This window comes from Penicillium psychrofluorescens, assembly GCF_964197705.1.
Source record: "Penicillium psychrofluorescens genome assembly, chromosome: 1".
In the NCBI taxonomy this organism is placed as follows: Eukaryota; Fungi; Ascomycota; class Eurotiomycetes; order Eurotiales; family Aspergillaceae; genus Penicillium; species Penicillium psychrofluorescens.
In genome coordinates this window covers 2,525,855-2,541,209 of record NC_133439.1, presented here as the reverse complement: position 1 = coordinate 2,541,209, position 15,355 = coordinate 2,525,855, and the positions used below count along the sequence as shown (strand labels likewise).

Here is a 15,355-nt window from a genome sequence, read left to right as displayed (position 1 = left end):
ATGAATCCACCACGGTTCGTCTTAATTTGCCAAGACAGGGAGGTCGAGCGCCGATCTGGTAAGAGTAAGAGTACGAAATACATTCCATGCGGTTTAGTAGTGAGGGATTCCCCCCTTTGTGGACCTCAATCAAATAGTTAGACTAGCGGACAGACAGCAAGAGGGTGGATTGATTGACAGCTGTGGAATCATGCCCGAGAAATAGACCGACACAACCATTCTCTCACTTGACTCTTCCCGCTCCCATCATCATCCGGGAGCCTTTCCTGTCCTCTGGGGGCCAAAGTGGTTCTAATACCAAAAATACACCTGACAGTATCCCCCCCCCCAAATGCCGTCCAGGAATAAAACCGATCAAGCCCGCCACGCGCGTACGACTTCTTGGTCGACCGGTTATCAGCACCTTCCCCAGCAAAGCGCATCAACCACCACTGACGACCCGGGTCCCTCGTCTCACCCTCCGCCTCCCGCCCGCCGCCGCCGCGAATCCAATCTCTCCCTCCTCAGTGTCACTGAGGGTCCGCCGTCTCCTGGTCTCGATGACCCCAACATGATGAGAAATACGTCGATGGATCTGGACGGTCGAAATAGTCTGCATGCGCGGAGTCGGTCGCAGAGCCAGGCGCAGATTCTGGCTCTGCAAGAGTCCGAGATGTCCGCTTCGCCCAGTGCTCCCCCGCCCACCTCCCGGGCTGCCGCGGTGACCTGGATGTCCCTGCCCCGGAAGGGCCAGCTGGCCGTGCTCGGCTTATGTCGAGTCTTTGATTTCTTACAGATCGCCTCGCTGCAGGCCTACATGTTCTACCAGCTTAAGTCCTTTGATGAGAACCTCTCCGACTCAGACGTCGCGACCCAGGCTGGTATCCTCCAGGGCGCTTTTACCGCCGCTCAGTTCGCGACCGCGATCCCCTGGGGCCGCGTCGCTGATGCCGAATGGGGGGGCCGGAAATTTGTACTGCTGGTCGGTCTGCTCGGCACGGCGGTCTCGTGTCTGGGGGTTGCTTTCTCGACGTCGTTCGCGCAGGCCGTGTTCTGGCGTTCGTTCGGTGGTGCCATTAACGGCACCGTCGGTATCATCCGGACGAGCATTGCAGAGAATGTGAAGGAGAAGAAGTACCATTCCCGTGCTTTCTTGATCCTGCCCATCGGTTTCAACATCGCTTCGCTGTTTGGTCCAGGTTGGTTCTCCCCGTCGCCAACCAGAGTGCGTCTTTTTTGCTAACACGTTCTCAAAGTGATGGGCGGTATGTTCTCCGACCCGGTAAAGGCCTACCCGCGTCTCTTCGGGCCGAACTCCTCGTTCGGAGGCGAGCATGGCGTGCAATGGCTAGAGAAGTACCCATTTGCCCTGCCCATGTTGGCCAACTTCTTCTTCCTGACTTTCTGCGCCGGCTTGGTGGCGTACGGCTTCGAAGAGACCTTGGCGGCTTGCAAGGGCAAGCCTGGTCTCGGTTCGATCCTCATGAGGCTCTTCGGCCGCGGCATGAGAACTGTCGTGCCCTCTACTTCGCCCCTGTACACGAGACTCCCCTTCCGTGATAATGAGGAGGACGGCCCTCTGCTGGATCGCGCGGAAAGCTACGAGCTCGAGGAGAAGGCCAAGCCCGTGCGTGTCCAGCGCGTGCTGCCCTTCCGGAGGATCTGGACCAAGAACGTGCTGTGTACCCTGATCGCACAGGCCTTTTTCGATTTCCAGATGGGGTGAGTACTAGACCTGAGCAAAAAAGACTGCACACATACTGACCAACAACTATAGCGCCTTCAACAACCTCTGGCTGCTTTTCCTGTCCACTCCGCGTTACGACGCCGCCGACCCCGCCAGTCCGGCTCAGAAACTCCCCTTCATCTTCACCGGCGGCCTGGGCATGCCCCCTCAAAGTGTCGGCTTCGCCACTGCCATCCTCGGGGTCATCGGCATGTTCCTCCAGTTCACCATCTACCCAACCATCAACGGCCGTCTCGGCACAGCCAAGAGCTACCAGTACTTCCTGTCCTTGTTCCCGCTCGCCTACGCCCTGGCACCGTACATCTCCCTGGCCCCATCCACGATCCCGCCACCCGGCCAGGCCAACGGCCCGTGGGTCTGGTTCTGGATTATCATCGTGCTCTTCCTCCAGGTCACTGCCCGGACCTTCACCCTGCCCACCTCCATCATCCTGCTCAACAACTGCTCCCCGCACCCGTCCGTCCTCGGAACCATCCACGGCATTGGCCAGTCGGTCTCCTCGGCCTTCCGAACCATTGGGCCCATCTTCTCCGGTGCCTGGTACGGCTACGGTCTGGATGTGGGCATGGTCGGCTTTGCCTGGTGGGTGATTGCCCTCGTATCCGTATTTGGCTGCGCGGCTGCCATTTTCGTATACGAAGGCTCGGGACATGAACTTACTCTTCCCGGCGAGGAGGAAGATTACCATGACTGAGACGCCGCTGTGATGCTGATGTGATTAATGCGTGCCCATACATCCATTGTGTGTGGCTTCAAATTTTGGGTTGTACAATTTTCTATTTTTTTTTTATTTCATTTGCATGTCATTCGGTGTCGGTCTGGGTTCTTTTTGACCTTTTTTTTTATTCTCTCTCGATCTCACTCCAAGGGCGATCGGGATCTTCGTGCCCACTCTCAGTTTTCTCCCTGCTGAGTCCCATCTTGGATACCATTTGTTCTGCCTGCATCTTGCGCGCTGCTCTCGGCATGTTTGCCCTGTTGATATGTTATTTGCTTTTTTGTTTTGAGAGTCGTCCTGTTCTCTTTTACTTTCATACTCACGTCATCGTGGCAGTGAGGTGAGATGATGGGATGGAGCAGCTGCGTGCGATCATTAGAATATAGAGTTCTGGTCCGGGCAGTCTGTGGTTGTCTGAGTTGATGATCCGCTGCGACAAGATGGGCGGGATTGGTATGCATTGATTGTACCTATCTGTGTTGGAGGATTCTGGTCTGTGCTTTATGTCAGACGGATCCTGCCTCGTGTGCTATAACTATATACTCGTCAATAATAGACCATATCCGTTTATCCATGGGGTTTGATAGATCAATAGTTAGTGAGTAGCCTCAGTCAATGGCGGTAATTGATTGTAAATTGCATCTGCATCTGCATCAAGTCTAGTCTCGTTTCCAGCAGATCGAAAGACAACAAGCAAGATATCTGACACCCAAAACGAACGCTAAGGTAACTATCTCATGATATTCCAGCTCCACTATCAAGTTTTCCTCTTCAGGTCTGCAAACCGTCGAGTCAGTTCGTCCAGCTCGGGAATCCCATTCCCTTTGCTGCTCTTTGCAACTCCCTCGTTCTTCGCAACTGAGCCGGAGTCCTTCTTCTCCTCTTCGCTCCCGGGGACTTTCACCCTCGGATTGGGGTTGTCACTCCTCGCTCCCGGCGGCGCAACGCTAACAGGACTCCTCCCCGCCATCGATCCCCGCGGCGGCGTCGCTTTATTCAGCTCGCTTGTTTCCGACGCACGCCGTGCCTCGGAGAGGGATGGCCGGGTCTGGGACTCTTTGCTGGGTGTTGAGGGCAGCACATCACCACCACCTTCATTCCCATCATCATCCTGATCTCCCTTGGGAGTGGAAGTGGCAGTCTCCTCATCCACAAACTCCGGCGGCGCACTCCCCAACGCAGCCTGTCCTTCGTCTTCTCCTTCCCGCCAGGAAACACCATACGCCTTCGCAATCTCCTGCAAATAACTCTCCACCAGTTCGTGGGTCGGCGGACGCACGCGCAGACCCCGGAGTAGTCGTCCGGGCACCGTGATGCCCTCCACTTTGTTGTCCTGTGCCATGGTCATAAACTCCTTCCCGTATCGCTCGCCGAGCATCGTGCGCAGCATCGTCAGCTCGCGCAGCTCATGCGGGAACCGGTGCCACGCGTAGAAGATCGCCACGGCTGCTTCGTCGAGCGCGGTGTCCATGTAGGTGTTTTCTTCGTCGGAGAGCGCTGCCCCGGAGTCTTCTGAAGCAGCAGCCGTTGTGCTGGGCGGCGTGCCTTCTCGCTTCTGCCCGCCCCCTCCCCCCGACCCTCCCAGCCAGGAGAACCCAAACCTCGACCCCGTCGACTCCCCCCCACCAGCACCAGCGGCAGCCGACCCCGCCGCGCCCCCCGCCTGCGCCAGGTTCTGTTTCTTGAGGAGCTCCTTCGCGCGCAGCCGCGCACGACTCCCCTTCTCGTTGAACGCGAGCTGGTCGAGAACATTCGCCCGCGCAAGAAGCAGCTCGCAGTACAGCTCCACCATCTCCATCACCTCCACGGCGATGTCGGTTGCGATCACATTCTCCACGCGGATTCGCGCGGACGCCTCGCGCCCTTCGCCGAGGAGTTGGGCGAGCTCGCGCCGTTGCACGACTGAGAAGGCGGTGTCTTTCTTTTGGAGGAGGCGGAGGCGAGGGATTAATAGGCGGAGTGTGGAGACGAGTCTCGTCTTTGGGGGGTTGGTTGTTAGTTGAGTGCTGGGATGGTAGTGGTGGTGATGCGGGGTAGGTAGAGAGGGCAGATTAAGGAGAGAGGGAGAAAGACGGTAGTTTGGGGGATGGAAGAAGATATGTGTAATGGGAGACTTACTGTCTGCGCTAAGGGCGGCATGGTGAGTGAGTGAGGTAGATCGAGTGTGAGTGGGAGAGTTGACACAGTTGTGGTTGGAAGAAGATAAGAGGAAGGCGGGGAAGAGCGAGATAAACCAACAACACATTTCGTTCTACTTCTTCAACTCCTCAGGCAGCCACATTCATAGTTGTGAGCTATACAAAAATGATGTTCTTGTGACAGTGTGCTGAGATTGGTTTGCTCTTGCGATGAGGATACTTGTTGTTAGAGGAAACTTGCTGTGAGAGGGTAGATGTCCAGGCATCAATCTCTGGATGTTGTCAAGAATAGTGTTGATGTTGTGTATCCGAGAAGGCACAACCTAGACTTGTAATGCTGTATCTTACAAGAGAAAGACATTGCACGTAGGAGATTCCCAGAATTGAGGGAAGGCTGCAAGTCTCATTGTTATTCTAGTTGCAGTGTAGACCAGAAGAAAAAGTTAAATTGCTCACCTTGAGGTTGGCATTGAACGCATTTCATAGGGCTAGAAAGGAGACCTACTGACACAATCAAGGGCATGTGGAACTCTTATTCTCTTGGAATCCCGGTAGAGCACTTGGACAAATTGGGCACTAGCCTCTCATGGCATCCCCTGCCGCATTGTGGCTGTCCTCCAAGGAGTGAGATAAAATGAGCAGGGTACGCGTTACGGGGAGGTTCATGGCAGCGTGCCTGCCAGTGTATTAAGACAGTAGCAGGAACTAGGATTGCGAGTAGTTCCTACAGCACTAGTCTAGTTGTAGGGAAAGAAAGGGCATTGTTGTCAACAAATAGCCTGCTAGCAGAGAAAAGGAAAAAGTGGAGAAAAGCAAGTCGCTGCTAGCTGGGAATCCTAGGCACCTCAACGCACATTAGCGCAATTTCACCGGCATCCTACGAAGCTGAAGGGGCTCTTCTTTAATCCATGGATTGCCGGCAATGGGCTCCAAAACTCCATGACTAAGCCGCCAAGCAGTCCTTCACCAGCGATGGTGATTGGCCGGCTCGGTTTATGATGTCATCGGCGCTCGCTATTCAGCGCGCCATTCCTTTTTGGGTAAGATGCGGTATAGAAATGTTTCATTCAAGGCTATTCTAGTCCTATCTTTGGATCACATACTCCGGAGGTAGCCCTAAGTTAAGGATCGAGAAAATGGGTTCTGCTCTGCTGCTGACCCCCCCTTTATATGTAGGGCTCTCGCGCTGATTTTTCAACCATCGTGAGGCGACACCCAAGATCTCCTACTCAAAACCTACAGTTTCTCGAGTGAAAAAAAAAATCCCTCGCTCGCAGTGTATGTATATACGATCCAATACGCGTTCAATTGTTACAAATACTGACCCTAATTCTGGCGAAACAGGTGAAATTTTGAATCAACTCCTCCCCAGAAACAATGGAGTTCGCTCTTTACGTCTTCCTCATCATCGTCGGCTGTGTCGTCTTTGTTCTCCTCGGATTCGGTATATGGACCATGTACCATGGCATCGAAGACAACTCACTTCCCGACATGCCGCGAGAACAGAAGGATTACATGCGTCAATTACGGCAGCGCAACCTCAATACGCTGGCTGTCCAAGCACGGAGGCCTGATATGATTATACCAATTGATGAGGAGAAATAGCAGAAGGGGATAGATTCATGTTATTGGCGTTTTATACGGAACGGAACATATATTTGGGAACACGATCATGGAACAAATGCCCGTGTCGTTTGGAATTGGGTTGCATATCGGGTTCATCATAAATGGAGGGCCGGAAGGGGATTCTCGAGCTGCATATTTTTCAATCAAATTCAACTTCATTCGGTGGATAACTACTGGCTGCTGCATAAGTCTGACATTTTTGCAGTTCCTTGATTCGTAAGAGTGCTGGCTGGCAGCCGTTTAGTGTCAGTGTCCAGATATAAAATTCAGTTGTGCGGCTCAAGTATAGACCTCCGCCGTCTCGTTCAGAAGCACAGTATTACATGATAGAGTAGTCCCAATCAAGCGTCAACATCTACAATGAACAATAACTCTACAAGGTAGGATCGAAGTGACCCCAGAAGTACATAATTCCAAGAAGATTATTTTATTTTTAACAACCCCTGTTTTCCCCATGCCCAAGGAAGACACCCAATGCATATAGGTAGGAAAAGTGAAAAAAGGGGGGTATCTGAATAGGTAAAATATAATAGAAAGAACAGTGCTGGATAGCACGGGGATATATAAAAAGAAGTCGTCATCAAGCTGGCAGCGTTGAAAGTCATCAAGAAGAAGAAGAATGTAAACATCCACATGTGGATGCGTATAAAAAGAATAGGATAAAAAGAGGTGGTATCGAGAAGTGAAGTGGTAGAAATAATTGTTGCTGGAAGGTGGAAGATGTTTGCCAGGCATAACCCGTGCTCGGCGAGCATGCAGGCCCCGTTAAGGAGGTTGGGTTGATTTAAAGGTTCACGAACACACCGACGACCACGGCTCCGAGTCCTAGGCTCAGCTTGGGGATTGTGGCGCTCGCGGCGCTGTTGTTGGTGGACGAGGGCGAGGCAGAGGCAGTGGTGGAGCTCGCGTCCGAGCCAGAGCCAGAGCCAGAGCCCGAGCCGGAGCCCGAGCCGGAGCTCGACCCGGTAGGAGTGATCTGAGCGGGGCCAGTCGGTTGCAGCACATGGGGCTTGTATTCAATAGTCTTAGACTGGCTGGGCATGGGCACGCCAATGCTGGAGGAGTTGCTCGATTTCGAGGTAGTAGTCGAGGTCGAGGATGAGGTATCAGTGGAGGAGGTGGTGGAGGTGGAGCTGGAGGTGGCACTCTCAGTGGGAGTCTCCGTGGGGGTGGGAGTAGGAGTAGGAGTCTCCGTGGAGGTCGAGCTACTGGAGGGGAGCGGCCCAGCATCGTCACCCTTCCGGTGGACAATGAAGTTGGCCTTCGAGCCAGCAGGAACGTACACCGTGCAGCCCGTCGCACCGCCGGCGCCAGTGACGGCGTCACCAAGCATATCGTTGACGGTGGTGATGACCGAGGGATCAATGGAGCATGGAATACCATTGCAACCGTCGCCCTCACACTCAATGGAAAGACCCCAATCAGGCATCACGTTGCGGAACGGCGTGGAGGCCTGCAGGTAGATAGGGTTCCACCCGAGCTTCACGTAGGTGCTACCGTCGGCGACGGTGTTGGCGCCGACAGTGTATGGGGACCAGTTACCGATAGGGTTGGAAGATGTACCCCAGACACAGCCGATCTCGGCAGGCACACCCGGGGCGTTAACGTAGTACTGCGCAGCGGTCGCGCACCAGTACGATTCACCGGGCACGGCGAGAGTGGCCACATCATCAACTAGAGTTGGGATCAACATGGCCTCGTTTCCAGGAAGCACAGTCTGGCAGAAGGCCACCGGGGCACCAGCCTTGTTGATGACCGACACCGCACCGGTGCCGTCCTCACAGTATGGTCGACTGGGGAAGGGCTTCTCGATCTCTCCGTCCTCATTACAGTAGAGACCGCCGTTCTATAATCCAAGTCAGATATCATCTCTCGTACCATTCGCGGTCTGGATAACTTACCATCGAAAGAGGGTAGGTATACGAAGTCGCCGACGGATCCCACTGCATCGACACCTGGCCAGCGGGACAAGCGTACGGGCAGTAGCTGCCCGGCGTGCAGGGCTGGTTAGGGCTCATGGCCCATCCGGCATTCTGCTCGGTGGGGGTGACGGCAATCAACCCAGCATCCGTGGGGAACAGACATTGGCCGCTCTTCTTCACCAGTGTTGCGCCCACCTCCGGAACCGAGCGGATCTCATGGTGATGTTGGTGGTGGTGATGACCGTGTTGGGCAGCCTCGGCGCCAGCAATGAGTGCAACCAGCGCAGCGGCGCGAGATGATGTGATCTCAAACTTCATTGTGTGAATGTATCGGAATCGGGGCTGTGGATTTTGGTGGAAAGGCGACCCGAAGGTTACGACCCGAGAGTATATCACCAATAAAAGGAATGACAGAAGCGAAGAAGAACAGATTTAAATGAGTGACAGGCCGTAGGCCGGGGTAGAAAACGAAAGCTCACAGAGATGGTGAGAAGAGAGAAAGTAGCGATGTGGGAGATGAGCCCCAGGAAAACGCAGCCCTGCGTAAGGCCCTGCAGGGTCCGTAGCGACCGGACCCAACCGAGGCAGGGATTTTCAGCCATCGGAAGGATGTGCGCTAAGCTAAGGGTGCCCCGACCTAGGGTCCATGTGGTTCCCATCACAACCAGCGCCCGGGCTTTGGCCCCTGACCTACGGTAGCGCCGCCACATGGACCCATTCGGGCACTAGCGTCAGGAACAGAACATCCCCGGCCAATGATGGGCTAGGGTAACCCCGGCGGTTCATTCTTGGCACACTAGCTTGATCTTCGTATTTATCTCCTTTTTGTTTTGAGGCCCGAAGCAGAGATTTCAGAGATTGACTCACTGGCGTTGCCTATCACACCATCGTATTATGCAACTATATCGGCGATCGAGCATAATTATCAGGCCGGAACAGAGCAGTGGATTATTGCTCGTGGAATAGGTATACACCGTTAGAAGGTCGTGCGGAACAGCCGTTGACCCCTGCTTGGCCTCGGCAGGAGCACGTGAATTAATCAAAGCAGACCCCGTAGCGGAGAAGCATGATCATGAGATGGTTCATCTTGATTTCCAATTTCCTGTTTCGAACATCTCGGAATTTCGTTCCCTCCACTATTCTGGGAAGACCAGCTCGTCGGTAGCTGGGACGCCTGTCAATCCTAATCAAACTGTCGAACGTCTGCCAGTGTTCTAGACTTGTTGATCAACATAGGTCTCTTGGCAATCATTCTGGAAGTCCGAGAGCCAATCTCCGCGTAGCCCAATCCGAAGCGGCTGTCAGGCGATGCCTTGACTACCAGGCCTGTCGCGGACATCTTCCTTGGAGAAGCTAGGTTATTAGAATACAATTGCAATTGAGGTAGGAGACAATGAATATATTGCATATATCACGCTCGCTTGCAAGAATTGGAGGTCTACTTGGTGGACTCGATGACTTATGCTAAAGAAATGCCCAAGAAAGCTTGGCTTCCTGATGGATGCTTGGTACTAACCTGGGTGTGTTTGTATGGGAACAGTCGTCTGCGGGGTTCCCTGACATTCATATGCCCGGCCAACACGCGGATGGCATCGGTCTGACGACGCTCTAGAAAGGGTGAAAGCGATATCAGCCATCGAAGAACCGACTACGCCCGGCTAGTGCACTCCAGATCCATCAATGTTGCCGGCCTATCACACAAGACCAATTTAGAGCGATCCCGTATGCGCGTAGAGCGGCGTAGGCCAGAGGTATCAGGTATCCTGCAGTATTAAGGTCACCCGGTAGAAGTTCGCGTCCGGGTAGTGGAAACGATCTTCATGGCGCGAGTGCGTTGAAAACGACCCCTATCTGGTCAGTAGCTCTCAGGCGTGGCATGATGGGTGTCAACAGATATACGTGGTGTAGGGCAGTCTCAAGAAGTAAACGACGCGCTGAGCATCCCAGAGGCTCATATGGCAGCATGTGCTGGTGGCGTGCGGGCAAGCCGGAGAGCAAACAGGTGGATGACGTCGTTGTTTGCAATCTTCTTCTGCTCCCTGCCTGGATCTACTATTGTAAGCTTTGTTAATACATTTGATTCGAAATTTCTCTAATAGATCAATCGTTATTTACTCACTTTTCGCGGGGTGTCCTATTATCATAAGCGTGATCGTGTTGTGGTGGTGCCTGATTAGTCCGTCCGTTGCCAAGGTTGCGGGTGTTTATCGCGCCCAAACAAAACTTCGCTTCTGCGCCATCCCGCCTTTTCCACCACGTTCTCATCTCTTCATCTATCGCGCATCCTTGCTGGACCCTGCAAAGATGGACAAGCGGTCCGCAGAGAGTCCCATGGACTTTGAATGGCAGACACGAGCCCCCGGGGACGTAACCTCGCCCTTTTACCAGCTCGGCATGCAGCATGACAACAAGAAGCGTGAGTGACCTAGCACCACTTCCGATGGATCGGGAACCTCGAAGTAGTCTCTAACACTCATCCATGCACACAGGTACACACAGTGTATTTGACTCCCCAGAGAAGAAACCGTTGCCCGCCCTGCGCGAGCCGAACTCACAGCCCTTCCTGTTCTCACAACCGCGGGCCCAGCGCGCGCCCGAATCTCCCAAAGCAGTCTTCGGCCAACCAGCCTTCACGACCCCTCGAAAATTCGACGTGGATCTCTCCTCGGGTGCCGAAAACATGTCGTCGCCCGAGAATGCAGACAATGAGGATACCCCCGAGCAGCCCACGAAATCAGGGAAACGAAATTCGCTGTTCAACCTCTATGGTCGATTTGCGCCAGGCCGAGGCGAAATCCCGCGAATGAATCACTATTCCAATGCACTTGCGCGCCGAGTCCATAAAAGACGACGACGAGATCGCGAGCTCGACCGGAAGATCCGGACAGACAGTGACTACGAGAGTGATCGGCCCAGCAGCAGCGAAGGGAAAAAGGAAAAGACGGTGAAACAAGCACAGGTCCAAGGCGCAGGTCCATCGCGCATGTCCTCGTTTTCAGAGTTCTTCGCTCTCCTTGAGGCACACCCCAATGTCCCCAGCATCCTGTCATGGTGGGCTCAGCTGGTAGTGAACCTGTCACTGTTCTCTCTCGCCGTGTATGTGGTCTTCGGGTTTGTATCGGCGATTCGCTCCGAGTTTGAGCAGGCGGCAGAGGAAGTGTCGGATACAATTCTGGCGGAGATGGCAATTTGCGCCAAGAGTTATGTGGACAACAAATGTGGAGGAGGTGACCGGTTACCCGCGCTGGAAACCGTGTGTGAGAACTGGGAGCGATGCATGAATCGCGATCCCGCCAAAGTCGGACGAGCCAAGGTGTCGGCGCATACTATGGCGATCATCATCAACAGCTTCATCGATCCCATCAGTTGGAAAGCGATTGTACGTTGAGCCACCTAGACTAAGCTATTGGTTCAAATCTCACTAACCCGTTCTGCAGCTGTTCTTTCTTGTGACCATTTCGACTGTCACTGTCGTCAGCAATTGGTCCTTCCGCTCATTTCGAAGCCGCTTCAACCAACAGAATTACTCGCAACCCGCACATAATTACACCCAACAACATCCCCATCAAAATCAGGCGATACATAGCCAGCCACTGCATCTCCAGAATAACCCTACCTTTGGTTACTTCAGCCAACAGGACCCACGACAGAACCCGACAACTCCGTACGGAGAGAAGCAAGACGCTCCCTTGATGCTTGAAAACACGCAGTCAATGGATTTTGTCACCGAACGCAGTCGCGAACGGGAGACTCACCTGCGGACCCCGAGCCCGGCAAAGCGTGGCCGCAGGTTTGCTTAGCCTGCGGGAAGCTTTTGGGTTTGGCGTCTTCATCTTTTCGGAATTGGGATTTCTGGCAGCATCACTGATGAGCTTTTTGGATTTGGTCGGGGGTGGGAATTAGTGTAGCATTTCTTGTATACCACAGCCTTGGTGTTTCTTATTCTTGTATCTAGGTATTTGGAAATTTGTTACGAAGTACATGAAAGCTCTGGCCTTTTCTCATCATCTCACTAAATTTCATTTGGAATCGGGGACCTTTTGTTGCACGCGAGATATAAGCTTATCTCATGCCTGTCCACGTGGCTGGACGGATGAGGCGTACAACCACCGATTACTTTAGGATACGAACTTCATTCTGGTATACGGAGGACATCTGCAAGGTTAATTCGGCCGACACCAGTGTTGCCATCAATTACCTTTTTGACGTGCGACTGCAACACCCACCAGATCAGCAACTGCTCCGCCAAGTGGTTAACGGTGGAGACCCGCTGCGGATGAGATCTAGCTTCCGAGTTCAGTGATGTACAGTACCTGCCAGATCGGCTTTGAGTGAATCAAACGTCAAACAGCTATCATATCTCTCTTTGTTGCGGGGAAGCAGTTTTCTAGACCTGGAACAGCTCAGGTACATCGACAAGACACCAAAGCTGGGCCTGAAAGATCTTCGCTGACGTTCCGCTCGGGGCTTATCACGACATCGTCAGCAAATGACGGGCTGTAGATCCCGACGTTGCTCTCGAGCTTCTGGGCGTTCTTATCTGTTGCCCCGCGCCACAATGATGTTCGTGAGGAGGTTTAAGTTCTGATTTATTTGAACCCCTCCGAGTCCAATTGAGCTTCGTGGAAATGTCCTTCCTCTCCTCAATTTGTCTCCGAACTAAACTGTGGCTGTCAATGTCGGACAAAACCGACTACAATGCAGAGGAATACGCGGCGCCTGTCAACAATGAAGTTGATGCGAAGAGCTTCCGGTCGCGCGACGAGTCGAATCACTCTGACGAGGAGATGGTCGTCGACCCTATGCATGCGCCGTTGAAGCGGCAATTGCAGTCCAGGCACTTGCAGATGATTGCGATCGGAGGTTTGTGTCTTGTTGTCTGGGACCAGCGAGAAACGGAAACTGATCTAAGCTCTTACTCCAGGAATTATTGGTCCCGGATTGCTGGTCGGGTCAGGTACTGCTCTAAACGAGGGCGGCCCAGCAGGTGTTCTAATCAGTTTCTCCCTGGTTGGTATCATCGTGTTCTTCGTCATGTAATTGCCCGCATTAGCGCTGCAGTTTGGGCTCATGTTAATGCTTGAATAGGCAAGCCCTGGGTGAGATGGCGACCATCATCCCCGTGTCTGGCTCGTTTGTCGAGTACGCGCAACGCTTTGTCGATGATGCTCTTGCATTCGCTCTAGGATGGGCATATTGGTATCTATGGGTGACGGTAAGGGATATCAGGAGGGAGTTTTGTTCGATCTATGCTAATGGAGAACGTGTCTAGGTTCTTGCCAACGAATATAATTCCGTATCGCTTGTCATTGGATACTGGACTGAAGTTGTCCCTCAATGGGGCTGGATTCTTATATTCTGGGTGCTTTTTCTGTTTCTGTCCAATTTGGGCGTTTTGGCATACGGGGAGATGGAGTTCTGGCTTTCTCTGTATGTGCCTCCGTCATTGTCAACGTGAGAGCGGTACTGACAAATCCTAGCATCAAGGTGTTGTCTCTAATTGTCTTTTTTATTTTGGCAATTTGCATCAGCGCTGGTGCGATTGGCCCGCGCAAAATTGGATTTGCATACTGGCATGACCCGGGGGCATTTGCGGATTCGATCAATGGCGTTGCCAAAACTTTCGTCGTGGCCGGCACCCTCTACGCTGGCACAGAGATGTATGCTTACCACTATTTTTAAAGCCACAAATGTGGATCACTAATGGCATCTAGGGTGGGAATTACTGCTGGAGAGTCATCCAATCCTCGGAAGGCTGTGCCAATAGCAATTAGGCAGGTGTTTTGGCGGATTATGGTCTTCTATATTGGTAAGTGAAGCCATGATTCAAATGACAAGGTATTGACTTTTGTCCCACATAGGAACCATGTTCTTCATCGGCATCCTTCTTCCCTATAATGACAAACATCTGCTGGGCTCGAATTCGAATACAGCCAGTTCTCCATTAACAATCGCCCTCACTGAAGCCGGCATCCTGCCCGCCGCTAATCTCATCAATGCTCTGATCGTGGTCAGCGTCATATCCGCAGGCAACAGCTCTTTATACGTTGCCTCTAGAACCATGCTCTTCATGTCTCGGAATGGCAAAGCCCCCCGCTTCATCGGTCGCACGAATAGCAGAGGAGTGCCATGGGTGGCATTGATCTTCTCCAACCTCTTTTCGTGCATCGTGTTCTTATCACAGGGTTCCAGCGCGGGCAAGGTTTATTCTGCATTGATTACACTTTCAGGAGGTAAATCATCCATATTCCGACATGACTACGCTACGATATCTGATGCTCGATTTTCTGAATAGTGGCTACCTTCATCGTCTGGTCTGTGATCTGTGTCGCCCATATTCGCTTCCGCCGCGCCCTAGTGGCTCAGGGACAGGATCCCTCGACGCTCCCATACAAGGCTTCGCTTTATCCGTGGGGCACTTACTTTTCACTCGCAGCCAACGTCTTCCTTATTTTCTTTCAGGGATATACCTGTTTCTTGGATCCATTCAGCGCGACAGACTTTGTTATCAACTATATCTTGCTACCGGTCTTTGTGTTATTTGTGGTTGTGTATAAAGTCTGGAACAAAACCAAGGTGGTCAAACTGGAAGAAATGGACATCTGGACGGGGAGAAGAGAGTTTGTGGATTCGGAAGATGAGTCTCTGGCCAAGAAGCGTCCTGAGTGGTGGTCTCGCTTTGTTAATGTGGTGGTGGGATGATTGGGTCATTCCCTGTTTCATCTGCAGGATGATATCCCACGAGCAAGATCAGCTGTGTATATTTATTTGAAGCGAAATAGCGATTGATGCGGAATCCGTCGGAGAGCCGGCGTTCAGTTTTGGGGTATAATCGGCGTAGAACAAGCTTAGCTGCTGCCTTTTGAGGTGATAAATATCTCGTAGCTTTGTAGCCGTCTGCGCCGGAAGACTCTTGCATGACATTTTCTCAGATGCGACTGTGCTATTTTTTGCCAACTCCTTCCAAACTAACCGTGAGCTCGAAGTCAGCAACGTGCTCCTTAATGCCCACTATTATTGGCCCGATAACTTAAAATTCCACGGGATCTATACCCAAACCTGCATAAGCTCTGGACCCCCTTCGAATAATAGAATGCGCGCACAAAATGTCGATCATCTCGGAAGACTTGGGTCCCCGCTTTCTAAACAATACGACCTGAACCACTCAATCCTTCACACCGACTGAGCGCCTCCAATCAACGATCCTGTGTACCTCGCTCATGGC

At 52.8% G+C, this 15,355-nt stretch overlaps 6 protein-coding genes across 6 annotated transcripts; 4 read left to right on the top strand and 2 right to left on the bottom strand.

The window, feature by feature from the left end:
- Positions 1-331: 331 nt before the first annotated feature.
- Positions 332-2,420, top strand: PFLUO_LOCUS945 (uncharacterized protein; the record flags this gene model as incomplete). Its single annotated transcript, XM_073787344.1, has 3 exons — positions 332-1,178; positions 1,236-1,701; positions 1,757-2,420. 3 exons carry the CDS (start codon positions 332-334, stop codon positions 2,418-2,420), a joined length of 1,977 nt encoding a protein of 658 aa, XP_073635040.1.
- Positions 2,421-3,201: 781 nt separating this feature from the next.
- PFLUO_LOCUS944 (Vacuolar protein sorting-associated protein ist1) lies at positions 3,202-4,583 on the bottom strand (the record flags this gene model as incomplete). Its single annotated transcript, XM_073787333.1, has 2 exons — positions 3,202-4,422; positions 4,563-4,583. 2 exons carry the CDS (start codon positions 4,581-4,583, stop codon positions 3,202-3,204), a joined length of 1,242 nt encoding a protein of 413 aa, XP_073635039.1.
- Positions 4,584-5,959: 1,376 nt separating this feature from the next.
- On the top strand, positions 5,960-6,187 carry PFLUO_LOCUS943 (uncharacterized protein; the record flags this gene model as incomplete). The annotated part of the gene is made up of 1 exon (XM_073787321.1): positions 5,960-6,187. The coding sequence occupies one exon, from the start codon at positions 5,960-5,962 to the stop codon at positions 6,185-6,187; it is 228 nt and encodes a 75-aa protein (XP_073635038.1).
- An 805-nt stretch (positions 6,188-6,992) lies between these two features.
- Positions 6,993-8,448, bottom strand: PFLUO_LOCUS942 (uncharacterized protein; the record flags this gene model as incomplete). The annotated part of the gene is made up of 2 exons (XM_073787310.1): positions 6,993-8,054; positions 8,110-8,448. 2 exons carry the CDS (start codon positions 8,446-8,448, stop codon positions 6,993-6,995), a joined length of 1,401 nt encoding a protein of 466 aa, XP_073635037.1.
- Positions 8,449-10,434: 1,986 nt separating this feature from the next.
- PFLUO_LOCUS941 (uncharacterized protein) lies at positions 10,435-11,930 on the top strand (the record flags this gene model as incomplete). The annotated part of the gene is made up of 3 exons (XM_073787299.1): positions 10,435-10,546; positions 10,620-11,509; positions 11,568-11,930. The coding sequence occupies 3 exons, from the start codon at positions 10,435-10,437 to the stop codon at positions 11,928-11,930; spliced, it is 1,365 nt and encodes a 454-aa protein (XP_073635036.1).
- An 876-nt stretch (positions 11,931-12,806) lies between these two features.
- Positions 12,807-14,832, top strand: PFLUO_LOCUS940 (uncharacterized protein; the record flags this gene model as incomplete). Its single annotated transcript, XM_073787288.1, has 8 exons — positions 12,807-12,993; positions 13,055-13,166; positions 13,219-13,345; positions 13,403-13,560; positions 13,611-13,790; positions 13,845-13,939; positions 13,992-14,363; positions 14,426-14,832. 8 exons carry the CDS (start codon positions 12,807-12,809, stop codon positions 14,830-14,832), a joined length of 1,638 nt encoding a protein of 545 aa, XP_073635035.1.
- Positions 14,833-15,355: the final 523 nt, after the last annotated feature.